General features: G+C 59.5%; 7 protein-coding genes across 7 annotated transcripts; 5 read left to right on the forward strand and 2 right to left on the reverse strand.

The window, feature by feature from the left end:
* Positions 1–326: 326 nt before the first annotated feature.
* BDZ90DRAFT_208723 (hypothetical protein) lies at positions 327–956 on the forward strand (the record flags this gene model as incomplete). The annotated part of the gene is made up of 2 exons (XM_025504022.1): positions 327–717; positions 802–956. Coding segments are annotated over 2 exons (546 nt in total), but the record flags the coding sequence as incomplete, so codon positions are not given.
* A 1,623-nt stretch (positions 957–2,579) lies between these two features.
* BDZ90DRAFT_102772 (hypothetical protein) lies at positions 2,580–6,728 on the forward strand. Its single transcript, XM_025503162.1, has one exon. The coding sequence runs from the start codon at positions 2,818–2,820 to the stop codon at positions 6,619–6,621; it is 3,804 nt and encodes a 1,267-aa protein (XP_025359261.1). The 5' UTR covers positions 2,580–2,817; the 3' UTR covers positions 6,622–6,728.
* Positions 6,729–6,834: 106 nt separating this feature from the next.
* BDZ90DRAFT_263194 (hypothetical protein) lies at positions 6,835–8,049 on the forward strand (the record flags this gene model as incomplete). Its single annotated transcript, XM_025508582.1, has 2 exons — positions 6,835–7,010; positions 7,083–8,049. The coding sequence occupies 2 exons, from the start codon at positions 6,835–6,837 to the stop codon at positions 8,047–8,049; spliced, it is 1,143 nt and encodes a 380-aa protein (XP_025359262.1).
* Positions 8,023–9,823, reverse strand: BDZ90DRAFT_276302 (hypothetical protein; the record flags this gene model as incomplete). The annotated part of the gene is made up of 2 exons (XM_025508920.1): positions 8,023–9,019; positions 9,085–9,823. The coding sequence occupies 2 exons, from the start codon at positions 9,821–9,823 to the stop codon at positions 8,142–8,144; spliced, it is 1,617 nt and encodes a 538-aa protein (XP_025359263.1). The 3' UTR covers positions 8,023–8,141.
* Positions 9,824–12,105: 2,282 nt separating this feature from the next.
* Positions 12,106–13,599, forward strand: BDZ90DRAFT_102737 (hypothetical protein). The gene has a single exon (XM_025503161.1). It carries the CDS (start codon positions 12,339–12,341, stop codon positions 13,356–13,358), a length of 1,020 nt encoding a protein of 339 aa, XP_025359264.1. The 5' UTR covers positions 12,106–12,338; the 3' UTR covers positions 13,359–13,599.
* Positions 13,573–14,316, reverse strand: BDZ90DRAFT_102687 (hypothetical protein). The gene has a single exon (XM_025503160.1). It carries the CDS (start codon positions 14,213–14,215, stop codon positions 13,787–13,789), a length of 429 nt encoding a protein of 142 aa, XP_025359265.1. The 5' UTR covers positions 14,216–14,316; the 3' UTR covers positions 13,573–13,786.
* Positions 14,317–14,618: 302 nt separating this feature from the next.
* On the forward strand, positions 14,619–15,563 carry BDZ90DRAFT_263197 (hypothetical protein; the record flags this gene model as incomplete). The annotated part of the gene is made up of 1 exon (XM_025508583.1): positions 14,619–15,563. One exon carries the CDS (start codon positions 14,619–14,621, stop codon positions 15,561–15,563), a length of 945 nt encoding a protein of 314 aa, XP_025359266.1.
* Between the last annotated feature and the right edge of the window lie 410 nt (positions 15,564–15,973).

The raw sequence follows: 15,973 nt of genomic DNA on the forward strand, positions 1-15,973 counted from the left end.
CCGCCGCTCCGCCGCTCCGTCGTGTGGCCCGTGGTCCGTCCCCCATCTCGACTCGTGGCGCCAACGCGGACTGGGCGGCGCGTGTGGACGGGAGCGGGAGCGGGAGGAGGGCGCAGGAATGACGTCGAGGTCGAGGAATGAATTCAAAGGGGCTCTCATAACGCTCCTTTTGCACCCTATCCACCGCTAGATTACTCAGTCAGGGACATATTGATCGGTTCGCACGCAAGTCGCAACAGACGCAAGCGCAACTCCTCCGTCATCTCGCTCGCTCGCACCTCCTCATCTTCCCCAGGACCCCCTTGCTCCACCCCGCTGCTGCACCGATGTCCTTCATCAACCGACTCCTCCAAGCCTCGTCGGCCACCCTTCCCCGCCAATGCGGTACAGCTGCCTTCCTCTTCGGCACGGGAGACTTCATCGCCCAAGCAGCAGTCGAGAAGCGTAAGCCCTTCACCTCACAATACGACTTGGTCCGCACGCTCAGGCTAGGTTTCTACGGTGGAGTCATCTTCGCACCCGTAACCAGCGTATGGTTCAAGACGTTGGAGCGATTCGCGCCGGGAGTGCCAGGGAGCGTGATCAATGTGGCGAGCAAGGTAGTGGCAGATCAGACGCTTGCCGCGCCGACTATGTTGGGTGTATTCTTTACGGCTACCACGTTGCTGGGCGGCGGGTCGTTCAAGGACGTGCAGAAGAAGATTGATGACAACTACTGTGCGTGTGGGCGCGACTCAACGGATCGAGGACGATGCTGATCTCTCGCCTCTGCTTCTTCTCCTCGCTCACACCCACCCACAGGGAGCACTCTCAAGGCTTCATGGGCTCTCTGGATTCCAGTACAAACAATCAACATGGGCTTCGTACCCGTACAACAGCGACTCCTATTCGTAAACGTCGTCTCCCTGGCTTGGAATACCTTCCTCGCCGTGGTAGCGGGCAAAGGAGGCAGCAAGAGCAGCGCTGGTGGGGAGACGAGGGAGTCGGCTGGGGAGGCACTGCCCAGGCAGCAGGACATTGAGCTGAGGGGTGTAAAGGTCCACTAAGCGGGCCGAGATCACAGGAACAGCAAGAGGACGAGCAACGAGGTTTCGATGCATAGACTGGCGCTGGTTCGCCGTGGTGGAGTGACTGGTGATTAAGGGCACGACAAGGGAGACTCACGATGATGATGATGAGGAGGGTGCGTTCGGTCTACAGTCGCGCGAGAGAGCAAGACCTATGGCCTCTTTGTACACCACGCACGTATGCACACGCGCACGCACACGCACACGCGCACGCACACGCACACGAAGCAAAGCAATCGCTAAGCAAGCCCAGCAACCATTTGCAACTCACCGATGCCACGTCTCATCATTCCAGATCGGTCCTAGTCGGCCGCGACGTGACACGACGATGGTCTAAGCCGAGCGTCAATCAAGTCACCGTAGACGAGAAATGCGTGTGCTCCTCGCTCCTCGCATCATGAAGCCTGTCTCTGTCTCTGTCTCTGTCGCACCCCGTCACCTCGCCTGGGTACCTGACTGACATGCCTGACGCCGTTCACGATTGGCGAGACCCCTTCCTTCATCGGCTCTGAGTTATCGAATTCCTCCTCCAGAGGCAATAGCGCAATGTCGATCTTTCTTCTTCTGCCCCACGGCGTCATCACATATCATCGTCAGCATTGGCGTGCCCGATCCCCCCATCCCTTGCTGACTCTAAACCAAATCGAAATCGATCGGCCCTACCTGCCTGCCTGACTGCCTGCCTACTTGCATGGCTATTCGTTGCTCCCTCCTCTTCCCCACTCTACTCTCCTATTGACACTGCTTTGCATCGTGCCTGTCGGCTGGAAGGGCAGGGATGATGTTGGCCAGGCGTGACATAGACGTGAGAAGCATGCACAGCGTCCAAGAGGGATGAATGACGGCGTCAAGGGAGGTGGGAGCTCGAGGTGCAAGGTGGCAGGCAGGTCCGCCCATATTGCTCCTTTCTAAATTGGCGCGCTGGCTGCATTGATCATCTCATCTCGTACGAGCCTGCGCTCCTCTTCTCCTCTTCTCGTCCAAGCTCTCGAGGTCGAGAGAACCTGCGCCTGCACAAAGCTAAGCTCCCGTCATCGTCGTCATCACATCCAAGCAGGAACGAAACAAGCTGAATCTCCCTCCTTTTGGCTTGACCAATGTGCGAATGCTTGTTTGCTCTGCAGGACCATCCAGTTTCTCGCCTTCTGTTCTCCTTTGGAAGTAGCTTTCTCTCACCCTTGGCTGGCTGCGAGCGGAAGACATGTTCTTGTGGGCGCGTGCGCAGGCAGGTGCATCGAGGCTTGCTTTGCTTCTCCTTCCACCCCATAGCCTAGTGGAGCCCAAGTTGCTGCTGCTAAGTGCTAACTTGAGAGAGACGAGACTAGCGTCGTCAGGCTGCTAAACCCCGCCCTCCCTGGCGCCTGTCACAGTGTCTGCGCCCGTCTTTGGAGTCGGGTATTCTCAGACCCAAATCCACCCGCACACAGCACGCACACCCGCCGCTGCATCATTGGCCGCCCCTCTTCTCTCCTGCCGAAGTGTGTGAGCGTGCGGACGGGCAGGTTGGCACGGCTCAGCAAGCGGTCGTCCATCGTGGGCCGCCGATACCCGAGTGTGTCGAGGGTCGATGCGGCCAGTTCCTCTGTCGATGGATGGATGAGATTCGTGCACTACACACCCTCTTTTCATCCTTGCAATTGATTACCACTTCGTAGAACCGCCCCCGCTCTGAGATCATCAGAGGCACGATGACTTGAATGAGCGAGGCGGCATATATCCAGCCCCTATTCATCAACACTCGCCGCCCGCGATGATGGCTTCATCTTCGTCGTCATTATCAGCGGCAGCGGCTGCGTCTGCAAGCTCATCCTCTTCTCGTCGTCCATCTTTCCCTTTTTCATCAGACTCGGCCTCAGCCTCGTCGTCATCATCTCGTCGACGAAGCAAAGCCGCAATGCCCAACAAGCGCAGCCTTATGTCGCGCTTCAGCAGCAGCACGACGCAACAGGCATCATCCAGTGGGCAGGAGGATGGCACCGAGGCAGATGATAGCATAGATGCTGGGTTGTGGGACAAAAACGAGGCTGCCTTCTTGCAAGAGTCTAGCCCATATCTTTCACAAAGCGGAAGCCGGCCATCATCCACTTGGACGTCTTCGAGCGGTGGAGGAGGAGACGTATTCGCAGCAGTTGCTCCCACCAACGTCGTACTTTCCCCGACATCGCCCCTCGAAGAGCTGAGAGGGAGCGTCATCGTATCCTCGCCGCCGCCGCCGCCGCCGCCTCCTTCCTTCTCGACCGGCGCAGCAATGGGTGCTACCCTCTCCCCTTCCTCCCTGGACCCTCACAACTCCCGCCTATCAATGGCTTCGAGCAGCTCGCGCAAGTCTAGCTCGCGACGCCTTGACTCGTCCGGGTTCAGTGACGCAGGCACATCTTTGACTTATCCGACGACGATCTCGTCCGACTCATTTGAGAGACCACGCAGGGCGCCCAAGATAGCCCCACCGACGAGGCGAAGCGCAGACGTGGCTACAGTCGCCTCTATGCCAACGCAATGGCGTGCGACAACAACGGCAGCTCATACTCAAGACTCTCCCACTATCACAGAAACGGTAGCATTTGGAACATCACCCATGAGCGAGCCAGCGCCACCTGAAGTGCAGCAAGCTGGCTTTATGTTGGACGGAATGATGCTACAGCGCGATTCATTCGATAGCGAGGCAGAGGGTACCGAGGACGATGAGGAAGGAAAGAAGGCGACTGAAAGCTCCTTGCAGCCTCCGACAATGTCGCGTACGATGTTTCCGCAGACGCCTACGATGGATCGAGAGGAGGAGAGTTGGCTTGACTACAGGCGAGAGGAGGGAGAAGAGGGGCAATTCGTGGTGCAGGGCGAAGAGGATGCAGATGTGACGGCGACTCCTGCCAGTCTACCACGATCGAACGCTATCCCACCGACGTTGGCCGACTCTTGGGCTGATCCTTACGAAGGCGATCATCACGACGACGACGGACGATGGCACGACTCGCATCCGTATCGCGTCATGGAGGTCGAGAGGTACAGCGGCGGCGGTGCCAGCCCGAGTGGCTCAGAAGAGGAGAGGCGACGCAAGGCCGAATGGGCTAACATGATGGAAAAGAGCGGTCTCGTCGGACTGTCCAAGTCGCCTCGTTCGAAGCGGGTGGATATGGGTACGCTGCTCAAGGCCAGAAAGTCGCGCGAACCCTTGCCCAGCTACAGCACCAGCAGCGACGCCGAGCTCCTCAAGACGCCGCCCCTCCCTGCGACGATCCCTGCCTCTTCCTCCTCACCTAGCCTCGTTGGAGGAATCAAGAAGTTGTTGAAGGGCAAGAAGAATCGAGGCAAGGTGACGCCATCCCCACAGAGCAGCCCGATGGCGCTCGCGCCGGACACGCCCGGGAAGAGGGAGCTGGTGGCCGCGGTTCTGCCCGGGTCATCGTCGAGGAAAGGTAGTGCAGGGTCCCTCTCCCTACATGGCGGGCTAGGGTCGTCCTCCGACATCAGCAGCTTCGCCATGTCACCGGCTGGGTCGCGAAGACCATCTGAAGCTGCATCCGGCGTTGGAGCGTCTGCTGGACTACTGAGCCTCCGACGCGACTCACAGTCGGCAACTATGTCTCCCTCTCCTTCTGCAACGGGACCATACCGTCGCGCTCATCCACCCCCATCTAGCTCTCGAGCCCTAGCGAAAATGATGGCAAGCGCCACATCCCCTCCCAGCATCGGTCGGCGAGGCTCCTCCACCGTGGGCCAAGCTTACTCGCAAGACGCGAGCTCCGACCCTCGCCGCCCCTCTCTCATCTCGCAAGAAGGGCAACGCGATCCAGGTACCCTTCGCCGGATGCTAAGCGGCGGGAGCAACAGCAGTATGCGCAGCGGGCGAAGGAGGAGCAGAACGGGCAGTGCCGGTGGGGTGAGCGTGATTGAGCATATAAGCCACGAGGAGGCGCGCAGGAGGAGTGGGTCTCTGCAAGGGCCTGTGTTGCAATACGGGCCCGGCGATGGGGCTGAGCATCTCCTGCGCCCGGGAAGCAGGGCGTCGGTGACTGCGGGAGGAAGCGGCATGCAGTGGAGCAATCCGTGGGACTCGCCCGCACGCATCGCCGCAGGCGCAGGCTGGTCACCGCTACAGCATCAACAGCCAGGCACTTTCGCAGCAGCGTCGATGGACCATCTCCCGCGCGTGCGAAGGGGAAGTGCCGCAAGCACTGCGAGCCCCGCTGTCAAGCTACCGCCTCGAAGGGGGAGCAGCTCGATGGCTCAGGATGCGCGACGTCGCCTGTCGTCGATTCTTCGCCCTTCCACATCGGCATCGGGGACGGAGCGAAGGATTCTTCCACACAACATCTCGAGGCCCGTGAGCGTCGTAGGGTCGGCCATCTCCCACGGCGGGGACAGGGACGAAGATGAAATGGCTTTCATTCGGCCGCCCAGCGCTATGAGTGCGCATCGCCACCCGCAAGACGGCGGCGGCGGGGCCCTCTCCGCAAGCAATGGCGTTTATCGTCGCCCGTCGACTGCCTCAAGCACTATGGCTAGCAGCAGGACTGCAGGCATCCAACGCAGCCCGATTGGCCCGCCCTCCGCCGCAGCGGTGAGCGAGTTAGCTTGGCAGGAGAGAAGGAGGCCAAGCACATCGGACAATGCGCGAGGAGTGCAAGTGCAGACGGGAGAGTTTGGGAGCTCGCCGCCCCACGAGGCTGGGCCGCAGAGGCCACTTCGCCCTGCTGCCAGTCCCAGTCCAAGTCCGTACGACCAGGCCTCCTCGCCGCCAGTAGCCTCATCCGCGTCCGTCTACTCCCTCCCTACGTACAACAAGCGCCCCACATTCGGACTGGACCTGCAGCCAGACGCGGCTGCTGCTTTCGACTCGATCCCCAGCCCTGAGGTGGTGCGCAACGCGCCCGCTGCCGCGTCTGTGCGGAGCGCCGTTGCGCGTCTAGGAGTGGGGGCACGCGGCGGAGTGAGAAGCACGGTAGTCTCCGACTCTTCCAGCTCTTCCTCTCGACGCTCTCATCTGCAGGAAGCTGCGAACGGGTATCATCATCACCTCGCTACAGGATTACCTTCACCTCAGAACTCTTCTTCGGCAGGGACGACCGCTGCGCCTACTAGTGCGAGCTTCAAGACGAAAAGCTTTGGGAGCAGTGTGCACAGGTCTGAGGGTGGGGAGAATGATGATCATGCAGAGGCGGGTGAAGATGGGCAGGTGAAGGGGGAGGAAGAAGAAGAAGAAGCAGATCTGACAGCGCGCGAAGCGTCGCTGCGTCGCCTCACTCTGAATGAAGCGGTCGGGCTTCTTCCTCCCCCTCCCGCTCTACGTGACGGGTATCGCGAGGAGCTGGAGAGCCCTCGTCCCCCTCTGGTGGATACACCGCTCAGCCCCGGTCTTTTGCAGGACGAATACGAGTACGAGCACGAGCACGGGGGGCTCGGCAGCGGCGGCAGCGGCGGGTTCGCTGCGATGCAGGATAACAGGTTGCCGCCAGCACTGCCGCCCAAGGACGCCATCTGGACGGTGCGTAGCGATGTGAGAGGGGAGCAGCAGGATGTAGAGGAGCAGCAGGACGTTGTAGAGATTCTCGTCTGATTGCGGCGGCTGGCGTGTCTCCTTCTGCAATGACCATCCATTGAGGCCATCGTAGACGCTGCCTTGCAGTTTGGCCCGTTCCGTCGTGCGCCTCTTGCCGCCCTCGTGCTCGCTCGCGCATGGGCCAAGCAACTCGCGACTTGGAATCGAGCCTTCTGTCTGTCCGTCTGTCCGTGCGTCGTTTCCTGTTCTTTCCTCCTCTCCACCAGAAACATGTCCGCTCGCCCTCTACTTCGTCCACTCTGCCAACCATATGCCGACCTCCTCGAACGATCCGAGGCCTACCTAGCCGCTGTGGACCTCTGGGCTTCGAGAGGAAATGCACAAACACTCGCCAATGCCGTTGGAGTGGGAAAGATCAATGTTGTTGCTGCGCTTGCCGCGAGAAGGTGAGACATGAATGCTGAGAAGACAAAGGGCTGAAGGAAGTTGCGAGCTAACTTCAAATGGTGCCGGCTCAGTCTTCGCACGCCGACGTATCCAGTCTCTCACTTCCAAGCTGCGTCGGGCTTGTCGCCCACGGCATTCAATGCTGCGCTGGATATCCTTACGACAGCGATTAGTGTACCGACTGGCTCTTCCTCCTCATCCTCGGGGCCATCAACACCTTCACGCTACCACTCGCGCGATGTGCCAGGTAGTAGCCATAGCACCCCTGCCAGCGCTGGTCGAGGCGGGAGGATCCGTCGAGCCCCAAACCTCGATGCGCCCATTCCCCTCGTAGGGCACGTCCAGCGAGGCAGAACTTCATCATCTGCATCGTCCCCCTCTTCATCATCCTCGCAGATGAGCTTGCAAGAGAGGGCAAAAGCTGTCATGAGCGGAGCAGCTTTTGGTATGTCCTCATCCCCCTCGCAGCAGCACAAGAGTCCCACGACGCCTACCAGGCGGAAGTTGCCAGGGAGCAGCCGGCCCTCCTCCTCTTCTACGTCTCCCAGTGCGAGGCAAGAGAAGCAGCGACCCTCCACCAATGCAGCTCCAGCATCTCAGCAGCCTAGTCCCTCTACGCCTCGTAGTCATCGTCCCGTCAGCGCAGCAGCCACACCAACGAGCTCGGTCAAGAGCACGCCCCGTCATCAACAGAGGCACCTTTACACGCCGAGCAAGCGATCGAGGCTCGGCCCTGGTGAAATGAGCGATGAGGAGAAAGGAGACGAGCAAGTCGGGGAGGAGGCAGCGAGGAAGAGGCGTCGCGTCAATGGCTCACCGAGAAAGGCGCGCAAATCCCAGCGCAGTGTAGCAGAATTGGATCCATACGAGGAGCTGGCCAGTCGCAAGCTGCCTATCATGCTCTTCCCTCTCTGCCCTTTGACTGCAGGTAGAGGTAGGAAGGCAAGCGACGAGAACAAGACGAGCCGCCTTGCTGACGAGTGGTTGCAGAGGTGGAGTGGCTGGCTCGCCGACGAGGATGAAGATATACTGAGCTGAGCATCAGATTAAAGGAAGATCTACAAACACAAAATAATGACGAGGTGTAATCCTCGGAAAATTGGTATCAAGCCTGGACAGCCCCCGCGCGCCTACCACTCCAACTGCAGATGCCTACACACGACCTTCATCCCCTCGCTCGGCATGAATAGAGCCTGCCCATGTTGCGCCCCCGGAATGACCGTCACACTCTCATCTGGCACCCCGGCAGACGACAAGTAGTCCAACACGGCAGGCACGTCGATCAGCACATCGTTGCCGCCGAGCACGACCTGCAATCTATCGCTCGCCATCGTCTGCAGGTCATCCGCCCAAAGCAGCATGTCCCACCAGAGGAAGCGGCGTGCAATACTGTATGCCACACCCACTTCTCGAGCCACAAAGTAGCCCAAGAGGATCTCGATGCCCGTACCCCATCGCTTGGCGAGGAAGGCAAAGCTCGTCGCCCCCTCCCACAGGCGGAAGCAGACCGGATCCACCAGTACGTGCCTGTGTGCCAGCTCGGGCGCATCTCGCGCAACCCAGCCGTGCACCATTGTCCCGTTGGAGTGGGAGAGGATCGTGCTCTTCTCAAAGTGGTGCGCGGCGAGGCAGGCGCGTACCGCTGCTACGTGCTCGTCTTTGTTGGGTGCATGGAGGAAGTATCGCCGGCTGAAGATGGAGACGCTGATGTTCGGTTGAAGGAGGATAGCTACCCCGCCTCGGTGCTTGACGAGGCGACGGAGCAGGACCGCATACTGTCCCAGGCCGATGCCAAGGCCGTGGAGGAAAAGGATGGGCTGCGTCCCGAAGGAGGTGTGTGACGTCGAGCGTGTACGCGCAGCGATGCTTGCGTTCGCTGGGTGACCATTCGCGGTCAGGCTAGGATCGTCGCGCTGCGGCTTGGGCGAGGAGGGAGGGAGGACAAGGAAGTCGCAAAGGCCATGTTGCTCCTTGCGGAAGCCGTGGACGAAGCGTAGCCAGGCGATTGCTGTGAAGGGGGCAGGCAGGGGGTCAGAGCTACTATTGCACAGTACCGTCTCAACGCCTACTCACTGGCTTCGGAGATGGAGTTGCAAACGACGTAGTACCCAAAGGGGCGTTGCAGCGTCTTGACTGGGTCGAGGGTCAACCGCATCGCCCTCGCCTTTGGGTTGTACCCTGGCGTGAACTTGTGGCCTAGCTGTACCTCCAACATGCCCAACCCCTTCTCGATCAATGCCATATTCTCCTGTCCCTTCTTGCTCGTATCAGCACGCAACTCGTCAAGCTCACGCCCACCAAAGGCCCACCCCAACCACTCTCGCGCATTATCGGCATAAATTTCCTCGAGGGGCTTGTGGTGAAACCACCTGCGCGCTCGAGAGCGAAAGAGGTTACGTTGCTCCTCCTGATGCTCAGCTGACTTGTCCCGCTCCGACGGGTGGGAATGATCCCCGAGACAGCGATGCAGTAGCTCCTCGAGTGCCTCAACGCTGACCTGAGGGGGAGGGAGGAGCTTCTGTGCCTCTCGTCGGAGGGAGAGCAAGTAGATGGAGAAGGGCACCTCGCATAGCGAGTAGTAGAATACCACACTCGAGAACCAATGGCGCGGTTTATCCCCTCGTAAAGCTATGTCGTAGCCTAGGTAGAGCCAGGAGATGGGCGTGACGCTCCACACGAAGAGGGCGAGGAAGGCCGCAAAGAGGAAGTGGAGCTTGTTGCGCCATGTGAGGGTGAGGAATGAGGCGAGGGGAGTCGGGGGTGGGGATGGCGCTGGGCTTGGTGAGGGGGATGGCGGTGCTGCTGCTGCCATCGTACGAGAGTAGGGTGAGGGTGAGGGAATAGCAAGAAGAAGAGGATTGATTGGGCGCCACTTTGCCGTTGGGGCGGCCCGCCATGACGCAGCGGATGCGGAAAGAGATTAAGCCCCCCCTTCGTGTGAAAGGCAGCGCAAGATTGGGCCCAGATTTGAGCCTGGACTGGCTGGACCCTCAGGCGCGACGCATGCACGCGATGCTCGCCCCACCCGCGTTCTCATCTCCGGGGGCCCGCACGCAAAGCAAGGCAGAGAGAGGGACACGACACGGCGATTTTCTTCCTGACTACTCGAGACTACCACCTACCACTGACAAGGATGATCTCCAGCGAGACGGGGTCGTCTTGAAGAGGGAAGAGACCGAAAACAAGTGAATTAACTGTGGAAGGCAATGGTAGTCAAGATGCGCTGTTCTCGCTCAGCGATATAGTATGGCTGCCATCCTGCGTGCCTCGCCTCACTCGCATTGCGCTAGCGTCACCCTAGCTAGCCCTCTCATCATCATCACATCGCCACGAACGAGAACACGCTCAAGCGGCATGAGCAATTGAGACTATCAGTCATTCTGACAACTTTGACACTAGTCGCCGGTACTCCTAGATATGTAATGCTCACGGCCTCAATCCTTCCCTCCGACGTCCCCTTCCAGAGAGAGATCGCGCGTTGGTTGCTGCCCTCCGCAAGCCTTGCCCTCGCTTCTATCTCGACATCTCACAAAGAAGGAAGCGTCCGTCCGAGCTTTCTCCTTTCTTCTGCTCGCCTCATCCTACCCTCACCCCTTGCCCGCCGCATGGAAGCCGGGCCCCATCTTGCTGCTCGTCAGGCGGATGTGGATTATCAAAGAGGGACAAACAGATGCGGACCGTTCCCACGTCGTCGTCGTCGTCGATCGATATGGCACGGAATCATGCGCGAAACGTCGTCGTGCCACACCTGCGATCCCTGTACTTGCGCCTTCCTTCAAGGCAGGCCGAGTGAGCGATTACAGGACCTTTTGGCGTTTTGGTGCCCGACTCGCCGTCTTTGCCCTCCTGGCGGTCAGATGGACACGGGTTTGGGTTGAGGTATTCATAGTAACCTCGCGAATCTCATGCGTCCTCACGACATCACCTGGCCATGGCGCGACGATGAGCAACGTTGCGCCGCCTTGCCCTATGAGCGGAATTCGGCGAAGTCGCCGAAGGTACGCCATTGCGTAGAGCAAGGGAGCGTTGGTCATGTACGCAGTAGCGCGTAATGCCCAGACGGAACATAGCGCATTTGATGCTCGCACGACTCGTGGCTCTTGGACAGAGCAAAAGTACGATGGGCATCGAAGGGGGCTTCATGAGACGACGGTCCTGGCGAGTCAGGATCGATTGATACGTCTGGCGATAGGCGTGGTACCATTGAGGAGGAGCGAGGGAGCGTCCTCGTCCTCGACGTCTTCCTGGTCCCTTTACCCTGCACTTTGTTTGCCTCATCTCTCCTCCCTGCGTCGCGGCACGCTCACCGCGCCCCCACACCACGTGGACTGCGAGTCCGCGAGGCCTTGCCTGCCTCGCCTACCACAGACGCGGGTATGAGGCAACTTCTGGCCCAACGGTCGCATCCCTCTAAATCCAAACGCGGACCGTCTCTTGGGATTAGGGTAAGCCAGGACGAAGCGAGCATGACTACGGGTCTAGCTGGGGTCAGGCCTGGATCTGCTGGTTGCACACGAGGTACTGTCCACACATCTGATAGCCTAGCGCGCTGCCGCGTATGACCTTGGCTCAGTCAACATTGTCAAGTCGCCGCGACTTGCTCCCCGTGCCAGGGTCTCGCGTCGAACACTCATCTTGCCCTCGCTTCGTCTTCGGAACACATCGAATCCGCAAGATCCAGACGATAGAAGCGTGGTATTCTCCTCGCACGTCGCACAAGCAAGCACTGATTGGCCTCGGTTGCATCGGTTTTCGTTGTTCTGGGTGAACGAACCGAAGCGGAGAATCGTGGCCTCTGCGCTGACCAGAACAGCGCTTCGCCATGAGCGCCTTCTCCGCCGCACAGCAGGCTGCTCCCCATACTCAGCAACTTGCCATGCCGAACTTGGCCCGAGACATGGCAACGTTGGAAGACCCGACTTGCGAAGTCCGCTGTTCGCTATGGGGTGTGAGGCAACTCCTTTCGGTGGGCCACCGAGAGGTTGAGGATGGAGGGCAACGTAGGGTCGTGGCCGCAAAAGAGGCGGTCTCGACGGCTAGGCAGCGTGCGCGATGCGATGTTCAGAGAACATGCTACAATGCGACTGAAAGGGGCCGAGCCAGCGTCGGAATGATGACCAAAGCTCGACGCATCGAGACAATGTTGGGCACCAAGGCCACGAGCTCGTCCGGGAGGGGCTCGAAGCTCGCACACGATCCCAGTGTCGTCTTCGAGCTCACGAAAAGGTATAAGACGGCTTTATCTCCTGGCTACTCGGTCCATTTCCCATCAAGCTTCTCTCTCCCCCTCTCCCCCTCCCTCAACACGCTCTCTCGCCTTTCCCAACATGTTCCGCCTCTCCACCATCACTCTTGCGGCTGTAGCTGCTGTCCTCGTCTCGCAGGCTGGCGCCGCCCCTGCCAACCACCCTCACCCTCACCCTCACCCTCACCCTCACCCTCATCCGCACCCTCAACCCTCCTCTCCACCCTCTCAACCGACCAGGACACTGACTGAGTCCGGTACCGTCCCCACGACGTATCTGACCACGTCGGGCACAGGCCCTCCGGAGGTTATCATCAAGACGACTCCCCCGACCCAACCTTCTCCGAGCAGTGTCCCAACGCCGAGCGACCCCCCTCAGAGCGACTCGGTTTCGAGCGGATGCACCTCGTATGCTACAGCCACGACGACAGAAACGAAGTCGAGCTTGACTTCCACCAGTTCAACCACGTCGACCGACCAGGCCTCCTGCACTGCCATCGTCGAGGTTGACGTGCCGTGCAAGGACCCTCAAGGGTGGAATTGGGCCTACTATCCCAACAATCGTACTGACGGCGACCCCAAGGTCAAGCCAGAGGACGTCAAGAAGGTGCAGCCCACCGACTCTGGTGTTACGCCCGAGGTTGGCTTCTACGACGACGGCGGCGGTAATTACTCTTACTATCAGTCGGACAAGGAGTTCCGAGCGGCAGGTGACGTCACCAACCAGCACACCTACTTTAAGGTCCCCGCAGACGGCAGGTACAACTTTAGGCTCAGCAAGGGTGATGCCGAAGCTTATTTCTGGTCAGGCGCGAACGCCTACTCGGGCTTTACTGGCTCGAACAACAGAACGGGCTCGTACTACAACTCTCAGGGCTACCACAATGCGACCGTCGCCATCAACCTTACGGCTGGTAACTACTACCCGCTTCGCATCTTCCAGTCAAACGAGTTCGACGGCGGCCCTTCCGGCTTCGATTTCGAGGTCACTGACTCCAATGGAAACAAAGTGCCGGACGAGGACTTTGTCCAGTACAACTGTCGCTACGAGTACGAGAACAACGAGGGCGAGCCCTTCGCCGAATTCGGGAATGAGTCCTAAGCTCGCCTTTTTGCGGCTGACTCAACGGACTCAGGACGCGCATGCCTGCCCCCGGCCCCGCGCAACTCGGGAGCGGTGGTCTGCGCAACCATCTCGCTCCTCCTCCCTCTCTTGGTCAACTTCTCTCTCTTCCCCTGCTCACTTTCTCAAACGCTACTCGGCCTTTGTCTTCTCTGAGCATCGTGCTCACCTAATTTCTTTGAGCAATCCATTTGTCGTCGTAGAACTTCGGAACGCGTCTGGCTCGTCACGACGCCCGGCCCATTCAAGCGTGCACCACTTGCGCGCGTCGCAGTCTTGACATACGAGTTGCAATTGGCGGGCCCTGCCATGCAGCTAGACTAGCACCGCACCCTCCCCATGCCTCGCCTCCATCGACTTGCGCAACTTTTGGCTTGACCCTGCATGGTCCGTGCGACCCAGTTTTGCTATGTCCCCGGGAACTCATCATGCGCTGCGTACGACATCGCACGCCCCGTGGCCCTCCAGAGGCGTCTCGGCGAGCACTTTTGACGTCGTCTGAACTTGCTGTCCACGGGTCCTCGGATCGAAGGCGCCGATGTTGCGCTCCTTCCGCCAACCAGAAAAGGCGCATTGGGAGCGGTCGGCCGTCTGGCTGGCTGCCGACTGGGCTTCTCGGAAAAAAAATCCGTTCGATGCGGAGCATTCTCTGAGACACGGACATCGGGAAGCAGCCGCTGTGACGATATCAGGGTCTTCTGTGACCTTGAGCGGCTCTCGGCACCAACTTCATCACCATCCGCAGACCCCGGATCAGAACGCGTCGACATCCGCGCATCGCAGCATTGGCACCGGCACCGGCACACACAAGGTCGACATATGGCACCACCAGACATGATGCCTTTTGCGAGCTAAGTATCACTTTGTTCTGGGTCTCTCATCCCTCTGGAGCACCTTCTCGACTGCTAGCACAACCAGCGGCAGCCGCGGCATTTGAGCTTGCAGGTCTTTCGGCAACGCCAGACGGTCGATGAACGCGATGAGCAGGTTCCGAAAATCTTAGCTGCTTCGAGTCAACTCTGAACCATCGAGAAAGGTATGCCTACGACAGCGCAGGACGGGGGACTCAGGCGCCATCCTCGCTACAGCGCTACACGATCCACACGGCGAAAGCAGTCACGGCCGCGGAAGACATCTTGGTGGACCCAAAGTGGTACAAAAGGGGCGCGTCCAGCCGCTCAATCAGCTTTCCATCAAGCACCTCTCCAGCATTTCCCGCACCCCTCTCCCAGGTCCAACATGTTCAAGCTCAACACCCTCACTTTCACTGCCCTCGCAGCCATTGTCATCTCCCAAGCTGCTGGCGCCCCTGCCAACCATCCCCATCCTCATCCTCACCCGCACCCTCACCCTCACCCAAGCCCAAGCCCAATGACGTCGCCCGTCACGACCGCCTACATCACAGAGACTGGGTCCGTTGCGACGACTCGAACCGCGGGGCCACCAGACATGCCCAGCGTCATCGTGGACATGCCTCCCCCTGACTCAAGCATGTCGCCGTCCTCCAGTGGGCCCTCGTCGGTGCCGACTGCGACATCGACGGTTCCTTACAATGGAACCACGACGGCCACAACCACAAGCTCAGGGATCGTCGTCGTAGAGACACCCTGCACCGACCCCGCGGGCTACATCTGGGCACTCTACACCAAGGACTACACCAGTGCCGACGACCCGGATTACGACGCCTCATCCGACTTCCAGACAGAGGAGCCCGACGTGACGGGCGTGACCAACAAGGTCACCTTGAGGACGGAGACCGATGACAACTCCATCTACGGAAAGGAGGCGGACACCTCCTCATTCGCTCTCAACATCAAGACGTACCTTCACGCCCAAGAGAGCGGCACCTACACTTTCCAATTGGGCAACGAGGACGACGAGCTCCGCCTCTGGGTAGGTGACGGAGCCTACACCGGGTACAATGACAACAATCGCGACGCAAATGTCTACCGGTCCAACGGAGAGAATGGGAGTGGCAACTATACCGTCGACCTAAACGAGGGACAATACTACCCTGTCCGCCTCCTCTTCTTCAACAAGAACGGCCAGTCAACCTTGAGCTTGAACGCAATCAGCCCAAACGGAACCATCATTGACGGAAACGATGGGAGCGGCTTCGTGCAATACGGCTGCGACCCCAGGGAGAATGCTCCGCGGTTCAAGGACTTCGGCAACGAGGCTTAAGAAGATTGCCGGCTCTCCGCTAGATCTTTGGTACTCGAAGCCTGCTAAGGCATCGCGGTGCCGTACCAGAGGGTCTAGAAGAAGGTGTTGCTGTCGCCCTTCTCGCCGCCAACCCCGATGTTCCGGTCCTCAGACCTGGCCGACCCATCCAGGTTTTCTCGCGAACGCGAATCGGGGTCCCCCCGCTTCACTTGTTTCTCTTCCAACACCTTTAGCCCGTCGCTCCTCAACTCGTTTTCGTCTTCATCCAATCTTCTTTTCTCGCTCTTTCTCAATGCTACCCTTTGCAACAGAGCGCCGCTTTTGTCCTGACGTGCTGGCTGAAGAGATGGGGGGTCGTATCTGGATCTGAATCTTCGCTGAGCAAAAGCCTTGCCTGCGGGTTCTGCGATGCCGTTACCAGCGACAAA

The sequence above is a fragment of the Jaminaea rosea genome, assembly GCF_003144245.1.
Source record: "Jaminaea rosea strain MCA 5214 unplaced genomic scaffold BDZ90scaffold_19, whole genome shotgun sequence".
Taxonomy (NCBI): Eukaryota; Fungi; Basidiomycota; class Exobasidiomycetes; order Microstromatales; genus Jaminaea; species Jaminaea rosea.